General features: G+C 31.5%; 1 protein-coding gene across 14 annotated transcripts in view; it reads left to right on the forward strand.

Annotated features, from left to right (window-relative positions):
* The window catches only part of LOC127732530 (uncharacterized), a 273,118-nt gene that overhangs the window by 21,627 nt on the left and 235,077 nt on the right, over positions 1 to 16,414 (forward strand). For 2 of the 14 annotated variants that reach the window (XM_052241558.1, XM_052241569.1), the window contains exon 1: positions 8,743 to 8,781. The exons of 8 other annotated variants lie outside the window; for them this stretch is intronic. Coding sequence is in view for 1 of the 6 variants with exons in the window: in XM_052241581.1 (XP_052097541.1) it covers positions 10,773 to 10,792 (20 nt within the window). In the remaining 5 variants the exon portion in view is untranslated. Of the gene's footprint in view, positions 1 to 8,742; positions 8,782 to 10,768; positions 10,793 to 16,414 lie in introns of those variants that run through there. 4 more of the 14 variants (XM_052241564.1, XM_052241575.1, XM_052241560.1 and 1 more) reach the window with 3 other exon arrangements.

Here is a 16,414-nt window from a genome sequence, read left to right on the forward strand (position 1 = left end):
CATGACAAAACAACTTTGTTTGTTAAATCAGTCGCAGAACCATGAAAATTAGTAAGAAAACATAAGAAGCAGTCACTAAATCATCTATGAGGTCATGAAAGAATTAAATTGAGAATAAAAATAAGCAATATGTCAAAGAGACAACAACCCGACCAAAGAGCAGAAAATTAATGTATATATTACTGATGGAAATGTCGTAACATTAAGTATGGGCACACAAGGTATTAAACATCCAGGTCTTCTACCCTATGAAATCTAAAGCTTTAAACAAATAGTATCCGGAATGGTGTAAATGTCCATCAACATCAATTTCCTTTATTATCTATACATGTTATATATCAAGTTGAATTGTTTGATTCGTCGTTTTTTCGTTTTTAACATGCTAGCTAACAATTGGACTCCGTTATATTCTAGCTAATGACTCTATAAAATTCATAAATTGGCATTGAGTTAATCAGTAGTTATACTTTTATCATTGGGATATGTTACTCCTACCAGCATTTAGAATTAAATATATCTAAATCGTCACCTCAAATTAATATAAAATATTTATAAAAGAAAGAAAAAGAAAAAAAAACACTTTATAAGGCGGTAGTCAATCAGTAGTTATACTTTCCATAGGAATATTTAACTCTTTCTAGCATTTAGATGGACCTTTAGTTATGACAAATTGCCGATAAAAAAGAATAATGACATTCTACTTATAATACTGACTTCATCAGCATGCATGATTATTAGGTTCGGGCTCGCTTGACATTTTTGCTGATGAAGTCAGTATAAAAAAAACAAATGTGCCCTTATTCTATTTGTATACTGACTTCATACAATACTGTTTTGCCTTTCTATGTTTCTTTTGTTCTTATTCCATCGAGCATTTACCTCTGGTTTTTTTTTACATTTCACAAGAGAGAGTGTAGATATTAGTTTTTAATGGATATCATAGGAATTTCATTTCTACCCTTTCTTCCATTGAACTTTAAGTTTGCATCTTGAAATTTGCAAGGATAAATACGATGTTACGTAGACCTACACAACTATGTCTGCCAATTTTTATGCTGACACTTCCGCGGAACTTATACTGTTTGAGGAATTCTATAATGTTTGTTTGCTACTCTCGTCTCAAAATCAAAATCTCCATTCCTATATCCACAAGTTTTTGCCCAAAACATGTAAAATTTTAAAATAAAATTAATTAAACTTTAATAGAATAATTTCTTCATTCACATATAAGAGCTACATGTATCATGTTATGATAGTCCCACATGTAATACTAAAACTAATTAAATTCAAATACATTTCTCAAGTGTTTAATACAATAAAAATGTCCAACTAGTTTTTTTATTTTTTATAATGTACAATTTAATGTCAATCTAATTTGTTTGTTTCACAAAAATAACGATTCTTTTGTTTGTTAATATTTACTGAAATATACATATTTTTAATCAATAAATCTAGGTCATATCAAATCTGTGTGTACACAAACCAAATATTAAACTGTTTAATCAAGTGTCCCAGATATTGGATACTTTACCTCCCTGTCCAAATTCATATCCGACTGTCCATATGTGCAAGGTAAGAATTTCTAATAATCCAATTGCTCATTTATCTTATAACCGAAATTCATAATTTAATTAACTCTGGTAACTTATCATGACCTTTACATTTATGATAAAATAAGAAATCAATGTTTCATCAAAGCAGAAAAGTAGAAACATGATTAATGTCACAGTGACTGAAAACAAATGAATCGGAGAATTGGACAATTGTTACTCATCTGACAAAATACAAATTGTGTAAATAATATCTCCACTCAGTTTCTCATTTTCTCTTTTTTTTAAATATTTGCAACACAGAGAATATAAAGGGTGGGTTTGATGGCTCAAGTGCATATTCAATTCAAAAGAGAAGAACTGTTAGATATCCATATCCTAGTTCAATCAAATATGTGTCGTTTGGAAATATAAAAAACTCAATTATATTGCTTTATTTATTCAATGAATCTGACATGTCTGAGATCTGTAGTATAGCCAGAGAAAATCTACTTGTTCAAACCAGTATATCAGCCGGAAACCCAGTTGAAATTAAACAATAGAAATGGAACTCTTTGTTAGAGAAGGTAAAAATTGGTATATTTTAATTGTTTACATCTGTTTCTATGGGCTTTAAAAGTTTAAAAAAGAGTCTTAATTTAGGATTTAATGCATCTTATATATATACGTGTTTTTACTTAATTTATAGTATGGAGCCTCGAGATAAACTTTTGAATCATAGACAAATTTTCATAAAACACTTTTAATTTGCATCTCTGCACCCGGCGGTAGTATTCAATGCGCAATCGCACGTTGTCCCTCGAAGGGAAAATGTCGAACAGAGTAAAAAGTTGCAATAATAGCATCGTAAAGAGACAATCGAGTGTACTTTTCTTTATGTTCGGGCGGGTTTGAATTTGACTTTTCTGTCTTAAAACGTAAAACGCAAAACAAATTGTATGATGCATCATCTTGCTTCAGATTCTGTTTTTTTATATACATATATTTAGACTACAGGTTGATTTAATAACATTAAAAATTCACAGTACTAGAAAATTAAATAAATGGGTAATTGGAAATTCCTTTCCACTGAGTCATAACAACGGAGTAGATGTGTTCGAATAAGAATATTTTTCCTAAAAGTACTTGACGACAAAACATGCAAAAAGTGCAAAACTTTAATAAAACTTCATTTTGTGTGTGTTTGTTATCTAGGGTTATTATTCTTCAACCTATGTAGTTTTTTTTAGTGTTCCCTTCAACGAATTATTTAATTAAGATTTTTTTTAAATGTTTTTGAATTTTCGAAAATTCACCGGGCAACCGATCATACAATAGTTTTAAGTTGAATGCAGAAAAGAACAATAAATGAAGCTCAATAGCTAGTAAATAAATTTGTCTTTTGAAATACAATTGGCACAAACGAATCGTAATGGTGATATTTGGAGAAATTTATCGGATTTAAAGAGCGAAATTGGCAGCGCGTCATCCCGATTGTTAAACTTGAATGGCGTAATTGTACAGTGTTGTTAGAAAATTTTGAAGAAAAGAATCATAGTGAATTTATAGCATTGTAATCGTTTAACAATTGATCTTATAAAAAAGAAATGATATTTTGCAAATGTTCTTCAGAGTTGTCTTTCTTTGTACAGTTTTAATATAAAACTAAGAAGTTAAAACCTATGGGTCACCGTACGGCCTTCAATAATGACCATAACTTATACCACATAGTCAGCTGTAAAAATCTCACAATTAACAATTAAAACAAGAAAACTAACATCCTGATTTATGTAAAAAAATAAACGTAATACAGATATGATACACAGCAACAAACGACAACCACTGCATTACTGGCTACTGACTTGGGCCAAGCACATACACAATGTTTAGCGGTTCAAAGTATTAGCGGGTACCAAACCCTCCGCTTATCACAATGAGAGAGTGAGAGAGACATCTGGTTTATTAGAATGTCGACAGTTAAAGGCGTAGAACGTTGTTTATTATTTGCCATATACACATGTTCCGTAGAACCGTGAATTATCATTGCATATTGGGACGTTATTCATCCTTTCATAATCATGATATTACCCGTATTAGTGTATATTACAGTAATATTTTATGCACACTATTTTATGTAAAGCACTACAGTGAATCTGAATGACATGTCTCATACAATCGTAGAAGGAATGGAAAGAGTTGGACGTATTTCATTATTCCAGGGAAATATGTATGGGACCAATTTCATTGAAAACGAAGTATGGTGCTAGAATAGTACTGGTGAATCTATGTGGACATTTCAGAACCAGGATATTAAACGTCCAGTAGGAATTACATTGGACGTAAATGGCTTTGTTTATATAATTTCTCACGGAAACAACAACATTGTGGTAGTATCTCCAGATGGTAAAACCTGTAAGATCATACTGTCAGAGGCTGATTGAATCAAAATTCCTTGGGCAATAGACATCAACAAAGAAACCGGAATGATGATAGTGTCTAGTCAAATAAGTGAAAACAGCAGGGTTACAAACTATAGCACATCTTTTGTTTATAAAATCTAAAATTTTATTTTATTCTATTTTTTTTAATAAAAGTGTATCTGTGCATTAGTGTTCAATGATAAAAAGATCATTACATCTTCCTTATTAAGGTTTGCAAATAATTTATAATCATTGTACATGTTTGTTTATTTTTCGTGTAATAAAACATTTAATTTGATTTCTCAAATCACATAGCATAAAGTATAAACAATAAGAAAACATTAATATATCATAATTCACATAACATGCGTTGGAAGCAGCTTCAGTATTTACAATGTACCACCATTAAAACCAAACAATTTCAATGGTAAGGATGTATCAATAGTTGAAAACTTGAGCTATACTCATGACAGAAGGGCCCATAAAAGGAATAGCCAGTCAATCAACCTAAAGCTGATTTTTTTCTGAGTTATCTCCCTGCAGTGTTATGTACAACCTTAATTATTTTTAAATTTATCAATGAATAACTTAAAAGGTATTTTATAGACAGTCATGTGCCAAAATGAGGAATTACAAGAATGCACACGCTGAAATGTCTCGCCTGCTTTGCTGACAATTAACTTTATGTTGAAAGTTTTTAAGGTTTTACTACAAGTGTCAGATAACTGAACATTTTTAAATATCCAGATAATGAGGTCAAGGTAAGATTAATCCTGTCAGACAGACACGTACACCTAGCACATGAATTATAAGCAAAAGTTCTATAGTAAATAGACCATAAAAAATTGATTGAGGATGATGGAATAAATAATCTCCATGGCAATTAGATTAGCCAATGCTTATAACAAATATGATTGACATATTACTAGCGATTACCCTTTAACTGAGATAATCAAAAACTTTTACGAGTAAAGTAAGCAAAATTTTCATAGTCAATAGACGATGAGAATGCATGGCCAACGACCATACAAAACAATTAAAACTGTGCAAAGGAAGACAACTCTGGGGTGTTTATGAGCCAAGTATATTTGCATTATATTATAACCTGACGGAGCACCTGTGATTACCCCCAGTTTTGTAGGGGGTTTGTGTTGCTCAGCTGATTTTACTGTGTTGTGTTTTGCGTACTGTTGTTTAACTGTTTGTCTCTTTCTTGTTTTGACCATGTTGTTGTCAGTAGGTTTTCTTTGTTTTCGACTTGTGAGTTTGAATGTTTATTTTCGTATTTTTGCCTCTCTTTTTATATTCTAGGTAAACCTAATACTCTAATTCTCATAGAATTATTGTTTAATGCATTTGTATTTTGTCCATCTCATAAACTCAATTTCAATTGATAAAATTATAAATATTCTGTTTGTATACACAAATATATTCTTCAATATGAGCATGTATGAAATATTTGCCACTGAAAGTTAAGCAACTACCACTCAATCGATCTTCTTTAATATTATGATCACCTTAAACAAATTGAATAATATGGCACTATAGGATAACTTACAAGACACAGATTAATATATATGTTGTGTACAAGTTATAATTTGTATTTTGACTTTGTACAAATTGTAATTTGTACAAAAAGTGCTTGTTCAAATTACAATTTGTATAAAATTTTACAAAAAAATCACGTATTTCTATTACAGATTTTGGTATAAGAAAGCAATGATACACATCAACATAGACTTTACTCAATGACCACACATAAAAAATTAAAAACAACACGTTTAATAAGTTCATGCGTCCGAATTTTTAAGGTAGATAGCTGATTTGCTATATTGATTTTAATTAGTAATGTAAGGTTTAAAAAATTATAACTTGTACAAAACATATATACAAATTAAACATAGTGGAAAAATGAAAATGGCAAATGTACTGATATATCACTTATGTATGGACAAAAAACCTTTATATCATTTAATTCAATAATTGTCTATTGATTAAGATTATTTGATATTTTAATTGTCTATCTGTCTCTATTAAATGACTTTAAAGCCTTTCATATAGTATTGTTCATTCATCAAGATCTGATTCATACTGCACCTTATACAAAATCTTGCACACTAGGTTAAAATCTCTAAGACTATAAAAATAAAATTAAAACAAATATATACAACTGACCTGTTGAGTAAAAATGATGTTTCCCTAAAAAAATTACTAATTAAAACCAATAAAGCAATTGAGCAATCCATCATGAAACCGGAATTTTACACTTTGTCAAATAATTTGTCTGCTCAGTTAGTAAATTGAAAAGAGTGAACAAACATTAGAAATTTCCCTCCAAATAGAAAATGTGACCAACATTATTGCCAAGAGACTTAATTCAGAATGTAATATAGGAATAACGGTAAAATAGAAAAACAGGTAAACTGATCAGTATAACAGTATCTATATTTTATCCAGATCCTATCTTTTTTAACCCCCTGGATCTTACATTCACACTTGTTTATTCCCTATAAGTGTAACATCCCCTTCGTCCTCGTCAACGACACTTTTAATGAATGGATAACAACTATAAAGATGATCTACCGAGAAACCTGACAAACCTGAATCAAAGCAGTAGCCCAAATGAACTTCAACCCTCTTTCATTTTGAACCAAGTAGTTTATTTTGAAACAACTTAAATAGACTTTCAAATTACGGATTGACGTTGAATGGTCTGGATGGTCTTAACAGAATTGAGAATAATTGGTGAAAGCGAAGAATAAAGGGCAAAACATAAAAAGAAGAAAGAAAAACAAGTCAATAAAATAACGAATAGAGAAAAACAAGCCCAAAAAAATTAAGAATAGAGAATAATGGGATGCTAAAATATAAAGAATATATAATAATTGGGGAGGCTAATTTTTAAAGAATAAGGAATAACAGGGAAAATTTATAATGAATACAGAAAAATAACTTTGAAAATCAAAGTATATAGATATTAAAAAAAAGATGTGGTATGATTGCCAATGAGACAACTCTCCACAAGAGACCAAATGGCACAGAAATTAACAACAGACAGGCGGGAGGCTACTATAAAGGGTCTAGGTTACTTATGCTGACAGACATTATTTTTGTTGTGAACACTTAATTGTTCATAGGGTGAAAAAGTAATGAACAGTAATCACCTAGTAAACATACACTTATTGGAATTAAGAAATGTACTTATGTGAAATTAAAAAAAAAAAAAAAATAGAAATTAAAACTGATGCTTTATGTCAGAACAGCATAAGTTCAGGAACAAACTGAGAAAAAACATATAGGTTATGCAGCTCCTTTCCGAAATATTTAGTTTTTCAAAAGGCGGGAAAAGGCTTACTCGGACTTTTACCATATATTTGTATTGGTATTACTTGGTTCTCAAATCGAACGAAATGAAATCTAGATGTGCTTTAATTTCGGTAAGTCACCTTTCCGGAGCTATTGAAATCTTTAATGGAAAGAAAAATAGATGTTAAGGGGCAAAATACATTACTCTATATCGAAGAAGAACAAACACCAATAAGTCCGAACATCTGACAAAAAATCTTAAACATGACATAAAAATAAGAACATGCTAAAGTTTTTTTTTTTGTTTAGGTTTTTGAAGCTCAATTTTCAGTTTTAAGACTATGACTCCAGATTTTAGACAGGTTACATACTCTTCTGTGGTTAAACATCCTTGTAGTAGGTCAAGTAGAAGTTACCAGAAGGAGCTTACTGTTTTCCGATGATTTTATCGTGTATATAAAATAAAAAACAGTTAATTTTCCCTTTAAAATGTGCCGATTACAAGCTTAATGTTACATCTTTCATTTGTTCTTACTTTACCCTGACGGCAAAAATATAAACTCCAAACTAAAAACTCTGTAGTTCAAAAGAAGTATATTTAAATGAAAAATGTCCTATGCATAGAGCTGATTATAAGTAATCATACCACATCTCCTAGTGGATTCACTTGTTTGCATATTTTTTTGTATTTCTTTTGACTCTGCCGATTTTTCCCCAGTAATGGTACTAAATCTACCAATGGCATTTACAACCGGTTTTTATTCGTTTCACAAAGAACACAGCGCAGATATTTGACTTAAAGTTTATTTTACTCACTCTTTAGAAGTTGTCATATTTTCGATAAAGATGGATTGTGACTATTGTTTTTACACTACCCTTTAATACATCCTGCTTTTCCCTGTGTTTGCAAAAATTTTTCCTTGTTTGTCTACAGAATCTCATTTCCTACTCTTTTTGCCATAAAACAGAAAAGTCAAAGAATATATCAGTATTTACGTAGATGTACAAAGCTATGTCTGTCAGTGTTTATGCTGGCACTTCAGTGGAACTTATACTGTTTGGGGAATTTTTGCAGGTTTTAGCTGCTCTCGTCTTAAAAGCATAGTCTTCATTTCTATATCCACTAGTTCTAGCCTCAAACATGTTTAACTAAAAATGTTAATTAAACTTTAATAGAATAATTTATTCATTCACCTATAAGATCTACATGTATCATGTTATGATAGTCCTACATGTTTATACTAAAATATTTAAATGCAAATACATGTTTTAAGTGATAAAATGTCCAATTTGCTTTTTTATAATGTACAATTTTAATGTCAATCTAATTTGTTTGTTTCACAAAAATACCGATTCTTTTGTTTGTTAATATCTACTGAAAATTACATATTTTTAATCAATAAATTTAGATCATATCAAATCTGTGTTTACACAAACCAAATATAAAACTGTTTAATCAAGTGTCCCAGATATTGGATACTTCACCTCCCTGTCCAAATTCCTATCCGACTGTCGATATGTGCATGGTGAGAATTTTCTAATAATCAAATTGCTAATTTATTTTATAACCCAAAATTCATAATTTACTAAACTCTGGTAATTGACTTTAACGTTTACATTAATGATAAAATAAGAAATCAATGTTTGCATCTTTTGATATATACGTGTTAATACTTGAATTATAGTATGGAGCTTCGAGATAAACTTTTAAATCATAGACAAATTTTCATAAAACATTTTTAATTTGCATAGTCCTCTATGCGCAACCGCACGTTGTCCCTAGAAGGACGATGTCGAACAGAGCAAAAGGTTGCAATAATAGCATCGAAAAGAGAAAATCGAGTGTACATTTTTATTGTCGAGCGTTTTTTAATTGACTATTCTGTCTATAAACGTAAAAACCAAAAAATATATGATACATCATCTTTCTTCGGATTCTATTTTCGGATATATATTTAGACTACAGGTTGAATTAATAACATTTAAAATTCACAGTACTAGAAAATTGAATAAATTCCTTTCTACTGAGCCATAACAACGGAGTAGGTGTGTTCGAAAAAGAATATTATAAAAGTACTTGACGACAAGATTTGCTAAAAGTGCATAACTTCAAGAAAAGTTCATTTTGTGTGTGTGTTATCTAGGGTTATTATTCTTCAACCTCTGAAATGTTTTAGTTTGCCCTTCCACAAATTATTTTATCAGAATTTTTTTTAAATGTTTTTGAATTTTCTAAAATCCACCTGGCAACCGATCAATCAATAGTTTTAAGTTGACTGAATGCAGAAAAGAACATTAATGATGCTCAATAGCTAGAAGATACATTTGTCTTTTGAAATAAAACTGGCACATAAGAATCGTAATGGTAAAATGTGGATAAATTTATCGAATTTCAAGAGATAAATTGGCAGCGCGTCATCCCAACAATTGCTTCTATATTTACGATTGTAAAACTTCAATGGCGTAATGGGGAGATAATTTTGACGAAGTAGAATCCTGGTTGATTATATTGCTTTGAACTCTATAAATCAATTCACTGGCCTATAATTATTTAAAGACAAATTAATGATTTTGAATGTTTTCAAAAAATAATTTGGTGCAAATACTATGTACAGTGTTGTTAGCAAAATTTTGAAGAAAAGAATCATAGTGAATTCATAGGATTTCAGTCTTTAAAAAATTGACCTTTAAAAAAAGAAATAATAGTTTGCAAATCTACCTCAGAGTTGTCTTTCTTTGTTCAGTTTTAATAGAAAATTATGAAGTTAACACCTATAGGTCACCGTAAGGCCGTCAACAATGACCATAACTCATATCACATAGTCAGCTGTAAAAAATCTCCGAAATAACAAATTTAAAACGATTCAAATGAGAAAACTAACGGCCTGATTTATGCAAAAAAAAACATGAACGTAATACAGGTTTAATACACAGCAACAAACGACAATCACTGAATTACGTGCTTCTGACTTGGGACAAGCACTTACAAAAAGTTTAACGGTTCAAAATATTAGCGGGTACCAAACCCTCCGCTAATCACAATGAGAGAGAGAGAGAGAGAGAGAGAGAGAGAGAGAGAGAGATCTTGCTTATTAGAATGTCAACAGTTAAAGTCGTAGAACGTTGTTAATTATTTTCCATATAAACTTGTTCCGTATAATTGTGAATTATCATTGCATATCGGAACGTAATTCATCCTTTCATAATCATGATATTACCTGTATTTGTGTATATTACAGTAATATTTTAATGCAAACTATTTTTTGTATACTTTTTAAATTTTATTTGAGAGTTTTTCCATATATTTCAGATATAAAGAAATACAGTAATGGCCACATCAGTCAAACACTTTTGTACAATTTGCCATGATGATGGAATCTCCAACAGAGCAGTCACCTGGTGCACAGAATGTGAGGTTTTGTTTTGTAAAAACTGCAAAAAACCTCACAACAAGTCAAGACTGTCTAAAAACCATAAGACCATGACAGCTGAAGATTACCAAAACTTACCTACATTCATGCAAGAAATAAGCAGTCAGTGCAAAGACCACAAGAAGAAGTTTGAACTTTATTGTTCTTTCCATGCCTGCCCATGCTGTGTCCAGTGCATCACCGAACACCAGAAATGTCAAGACCTCAGACCCTTGTCTGATATCCTAAAGCAAGTAAAATCATCTGCCTCAGTTCAACTTTTTGGAAAAGATTTGAAGGTTGTGAAGGAAAACTTAGATACAACCATAAAATACATGAAAACCAGGATCCGTACAATCAATGATCAGAAAACAAAAGCCGTTGAGGCAATCCGGTATATGAGGAAGTTGATCAATGATTACTTAAACAAATTAGAGCAAGACATACTTAATGACTTAGAGTCTAAACATTCAAAGCTGAAATTAGACATGGCTACTCTCCTGCAGCAAATGGAACAGCGAGCTAGTCAGATAAACCAAATCCAGAGCCAGTTTACCATAATGACGCAATATGCAACAGAGCTACAGATGTATATTGGGCTAAGAGAAATTGAGAAAACTACATCACAAACGGCAAAATATATAGAAGATTTAGAAAGTGGAGAGCACTTCATCGAAAAGAATCTAGAGGTTAACATTTCATCTACTGTTCAATCAATTTTACAAGATGTCAAATCTTTTGGAGATATCGCTATCAATATCACCTGTTCTACCCTCCAAATAAATGCTGGAAGAAAAGATCAAGCCCAGCATTTAATTTCAAAAGTTCCTGGAATAGAAGAAATAAAGCCATCCTTGTTGACAAGACTGACAATTCCAAAAGATATGCAGACTTTTAGTATATTTGCCTGTCGTATATTACCTGATGGTAAAACTATCGTACTTGATTACACGATGAGAAAACTACTACTGTTCAGTAAAGATGGCATCTTCATCAGAATAGTAGTAACATTCACAGAAGATCCATTTGATGCCTGATTTGTCAGAAATAATACAGTAGCTGTTACATTAGGAATAGCCAACCAGACAACACTGGTGGATATAGAAAAGAATAAAATTATTCAAACCATCAAACTTTCTCATTGTGGTTATGGTGTAGCAAGTGATGGTGAAACTTTGGTCATCAGTAGTCTTGACAGACAGAGTACTAGAGTGAATCTGAATGACATGTCTAATACAGTTATAGCAGGAATGGAAGCAGTGGGTCGAATTTCATTATTCCAAGGAAATATCTATGGTACCATTCGCTTTGAAGACAAAGTCTGCTGCTTAAAGAGTACGGGTGAACCTCTGTGGACATTTCAGCACCACGACATAAAGTATCCAGTAGGAATTACATTAGCCGTGAATGGCTTTGTTTATATAGCTTCTTGGGGAAACAACAGTATCGTTGTAGTATCACCAGATGGTCAAACCTGTAAGACCATACTATCAAAGGCTGGTGGAATAAAATATCCATATGGAATAGACATAAACAAAGAAACAAGAATGATGATAGTGTCTAGTCAAATAATTGAAGACAGCATCTATGAAACAGCTTTTGTTTATAAAATTTAAAATGATATCTCTTTTATTTTTGAATAAAAGTATATCTGTAATGTTCAATGACAACAAAGGCATGTTTGTTCATTTTTCATATGATAAAAGATTAAGATTTGTTCTCAAATCACATAGCATAACGTATTAAACAACAACAAAAAACAGTAACTATCAAAATGTAAAAAAACAAGTTGGAAGCAGCTTCATTATTTAACTCCAGTAGAATCACACAATTTATATGACAGGATTATCTCAATAGTTGATTACTTGAGCTTAAACATGACAAAAGGGCACAACAAAAGAATAAACCCAACCTAAAGTCAAGTGATGCACGGAAGGATAGAAACGTTAATTTCTTAATAATGTCTAAATTTATTAATTTATACTTTAAAAGGTATTGCATCGACATTCATGTCTCTAAAGAGAAATTACAAGAGTGCATACGCTGAAATGTTTCGTCTGCTTTACTGGCCATTAAGTTTGTGTTGAAAGTTTTAAAGAAAACAGGTTTTATTACAGGTATCACATAACTTAACATTTTAAGAGATCCATGGCAATGAAGTCAAAGGCAGAAAAATCCGGTCAGACAGGCATGTACACCTTACGATTATTTAATACACCAATTGAGTTGACATATTGCTTATAGTAATTGTAACAGACCAAAATACAAAATTTTAACATTGACGAATGAACCATGAAAATGAGATCAAGGTCAGATGATACATGAGACAGAGACATGCACACCTTACAATCATTCTATACACCAAAGATATTCGACCTATTGCTGATAGTACTGTACATGAAAAACAAACAAAACACAAAAACCTAACATTAACCAAAGAACCATCAAACTAAGGTCAGGGTCAGAGGAAACTTGCAAGACTGACCCATGAAGTGAGGTAGAAGTCAGGTAGACCCTAACTGATGGACATGGGGACCTTGCAAGGAACCCATATACAAATTATAGTTTTCTCATTACTCATAAGTGCAAAATTTATATGAAAAAAAAACTTTTTGTTTTCAAGCAGTTGCTGAACCATGAAAATGAGGGAAATGACAATGGACATATGGCAAATGGAAACTGCATAACGTAATGTATCTGCATACAAGGTATGAAGCATCCAGGTCTTCTACCTTCTGAAATATAAAGCTTAAAACAAATAGTTTACATTGCTACCACCGTATCGTAATCTCTTTGTCTCGCATTCTGCGACTTTCGTTGCAGGCGAGACAAAATACAATACTTTAACATGTAAACTATGCAAGAGACATATTCATGTCTCTAATCACTTTAAAGTCTTGTATGGTAATTTAATTGTATTTGTCATTTCATATAGATCTGATTCATACTACGCTTTACACCAAATGATCGTGAATAACTCAATATTTATAGATATCATGAATCCCACCCTCTTGAAATAAATGATCCTTTGTTCAGCGATTTCATTGAGTCCCAGCCGAAAAAAAAAGGTGTTCAGGACTCATCAAAGTGGTGCTTAATCGAGAAACCTAACCAACACGACTTAAAGGGATAGTTTTGAATCAACTTAAAAAGACTTTCAAATTATCAAATGATGTAGAAGGGTCTGGATTGGGTTTACAGAATAGAAAATGATAAGTAAAAATTGAAGAATAAAGCGCAAAAACTATAAAGAATAGAGAAAAACAGACCAAGACAAAATAAAGAATAGAGAATAATGGGGTGCTTAAATATAAAGAAAAAAGAAAAACAGGCAAAATTTATAAGAAATAGAGAAATTTAAAATGCAATTATTTTGTATCAATGGTTCTGATTGGATGACAGTAAGCGTAAAATTCTCTATCTCCTTGTCTGTAACTAAGGAAGCCGACATTTTGAATTGCGGAATGTATTGACATGTAATTTCTACAATAATAAGCAAAAAACTCACATGTTGCACCTAGAAATCTTCTTCTTATCAAATTTTATTACATTCTGAAGTGGTCAAGAAGCCAGAAAACGCCCGGTGTTTACGTTTGACGCCAAAAGCATACCTATGACGTCACCTAGTTTAGGGGTCAAAGAAGATAACATCTTTTTTAGGTAAGTGTAGCCTGTGCCCTCTTCTATAATTATAAATGGAGTGAGATACACTCCATAAAAGACATTGTTTTCTTTTCAACATGATTAATCTGCACCTGCATTTAATTCAACCAAACAATGACAATAATTAAACAGAAAAATAAAGATGCGTAAACAAAAGACACTATAGTAACAAACATTTTCATTTTGAGATCAAAATTACTCGGACCACCCTTCTATCACACATACGTCCGACTACTTTCAACATACAATGCTTTACTTCTTATTCATGAGTAATTGTCAAATATCAAAAACTAAAATGCAGTCGATATTGATTTTATGTTCAAAATGACCAGCTAAAACTTCACCGGTAGACCTTCCGATTTGAGTCCTTTCAGAATTTTGGGTTTTGCACACGACCCGTTTGTTTTGGTTTTTCGTCATTACCGTAAAAGTTCCAAAAAATAATATTGCCAAGATATTCTAAGTTTTAGTTACGGTTCTGCTACTTTTTGTAACCGGTTAGATAATGGGGTTTTAAATTGATTTCCTTGATGTGATTTACCAATATTTTTTTGGTTTTAAACTTGGGGCTCCAAATGCTTCTCATTAAAAAATTACAAAGTTCTAGCAAGGATTTGTTTGTCACTATACAAATCCTTGGTTCTAGTATTAATTTTGTTGACAGTAGAAACGTGAAAAATGTAAAACATTTTAAGCTTTCAAATTAGAATCGATTTACTGTGCAAATAACTCATCATGCATTTACCAGTTTCTGTTTACCAGGGAAATTTACTAATACATCTACTGTAAAAATAAAGTCCCAACGAAAGGCTTGTGCTTATATGGAATGGCTGCCTCCAAAATTACAATTCAATTCACAATGATCAAACACCATCTAGGGAACTTTCTGTTTGTGAAACTTTGTTATCAAGTACTTAGCAGTCCATATCATGACCCTGTACTTTTTCGTGGGATTTTTTTTTTGCAAATAGAGATACAAGTCCTTCTACATTTCTAGTTTGGCATGCATCTTTAATAAATTGTATTCACCATACTGGGTAGGCCCTTTGGTTGAATGCCTTGAAATTAACAATTGAAGTGCATATACTCTGCATAAATTAGCCTTGTGGAAAATAAAGGATTTATAATTTCTACTAGTAAACTGTTGCCCAATTCAACTTATTAGTTTACACTCACAAAAATTGGTGAAGGCACCTAAGGCTTGTTTTGTGTTGTATCAAATGAAGCGGTTACCTTTGCTATACCTCTATGGAAGAGTTACAGATACTCCGATCCTTAACTGAAATATTCATTAAAAGACACGGCTCCAATAAACCTCAATTTGATTTTTCTATCTCTTAATCAATGATTTTTATATACAATGCCCAGATGACCATTTCCATTTGTTGATGGGTACAATGAAACAGATGCACATAATGCACTACATGATGTAACTACACTGGCCAAACTTCCTCAGATCTCCAACATTGACTTCTTCAAATCATCAACTATTACATTTTATTCCTTCTGTATCAAACAGGACTTCATTGTTCAGCACAAACCTTTACTGGACTCGATCAAAAGTAAGTTCAGAATTGGAACAACAACGTACATATCTAACCCCATTGCAACCAAAATAGCAGATTCTGGTCTTGGCTTCAGGCATTTACAGTTGGTGTGCAGAAGAAATGGCACTGATGGCATTAGAATGCTCCTGAAAGAAAAAAGTAATGGGAAACCTAGAGTTACGTCATGTAAAAAGACAAATTAAAAGATATGTGAATATTTTGAACTGACATCACAAAACCAAGAAAATGAACAGTAGGCAGTAAAATTAAAGATGATCTTATTTGGCATATGAAAAATTCTTTACATGTATATAAATGAATCAGATATAGTGATAGTGAATATATAATATACTGTAAATTCAGAAATTATTGCAATGTTTTTATTATTGCGAAAAATGCGAATCGCAATAATTAAAACTAGCATTTTGAAATTTTCTTTATGAGTTAAACAGGATTTTTCTCATCGCAAAAATTAAAATCGCATTTAAGTCTAAAATGACAAAATCGCAATAATAAATGCATGCAATAATTTCTGAATT

The sequence above is a fragment of the Mytilus californianus genome, unplaced genomic scaffold, assembly GCF_021869535.1.
Source record: "Mytilus californianus isolate M0D057914Y unplaced genomic scaffold, xbMytCali1.0.p SCAF_25, whole genome shotgun sequence".
Lineage (NCBI taxonomy): Eukaryota > Metazoa > Mollusca > Bivalvia > Mytilida > Mytilidae > Mytilus > Mytilus californianus.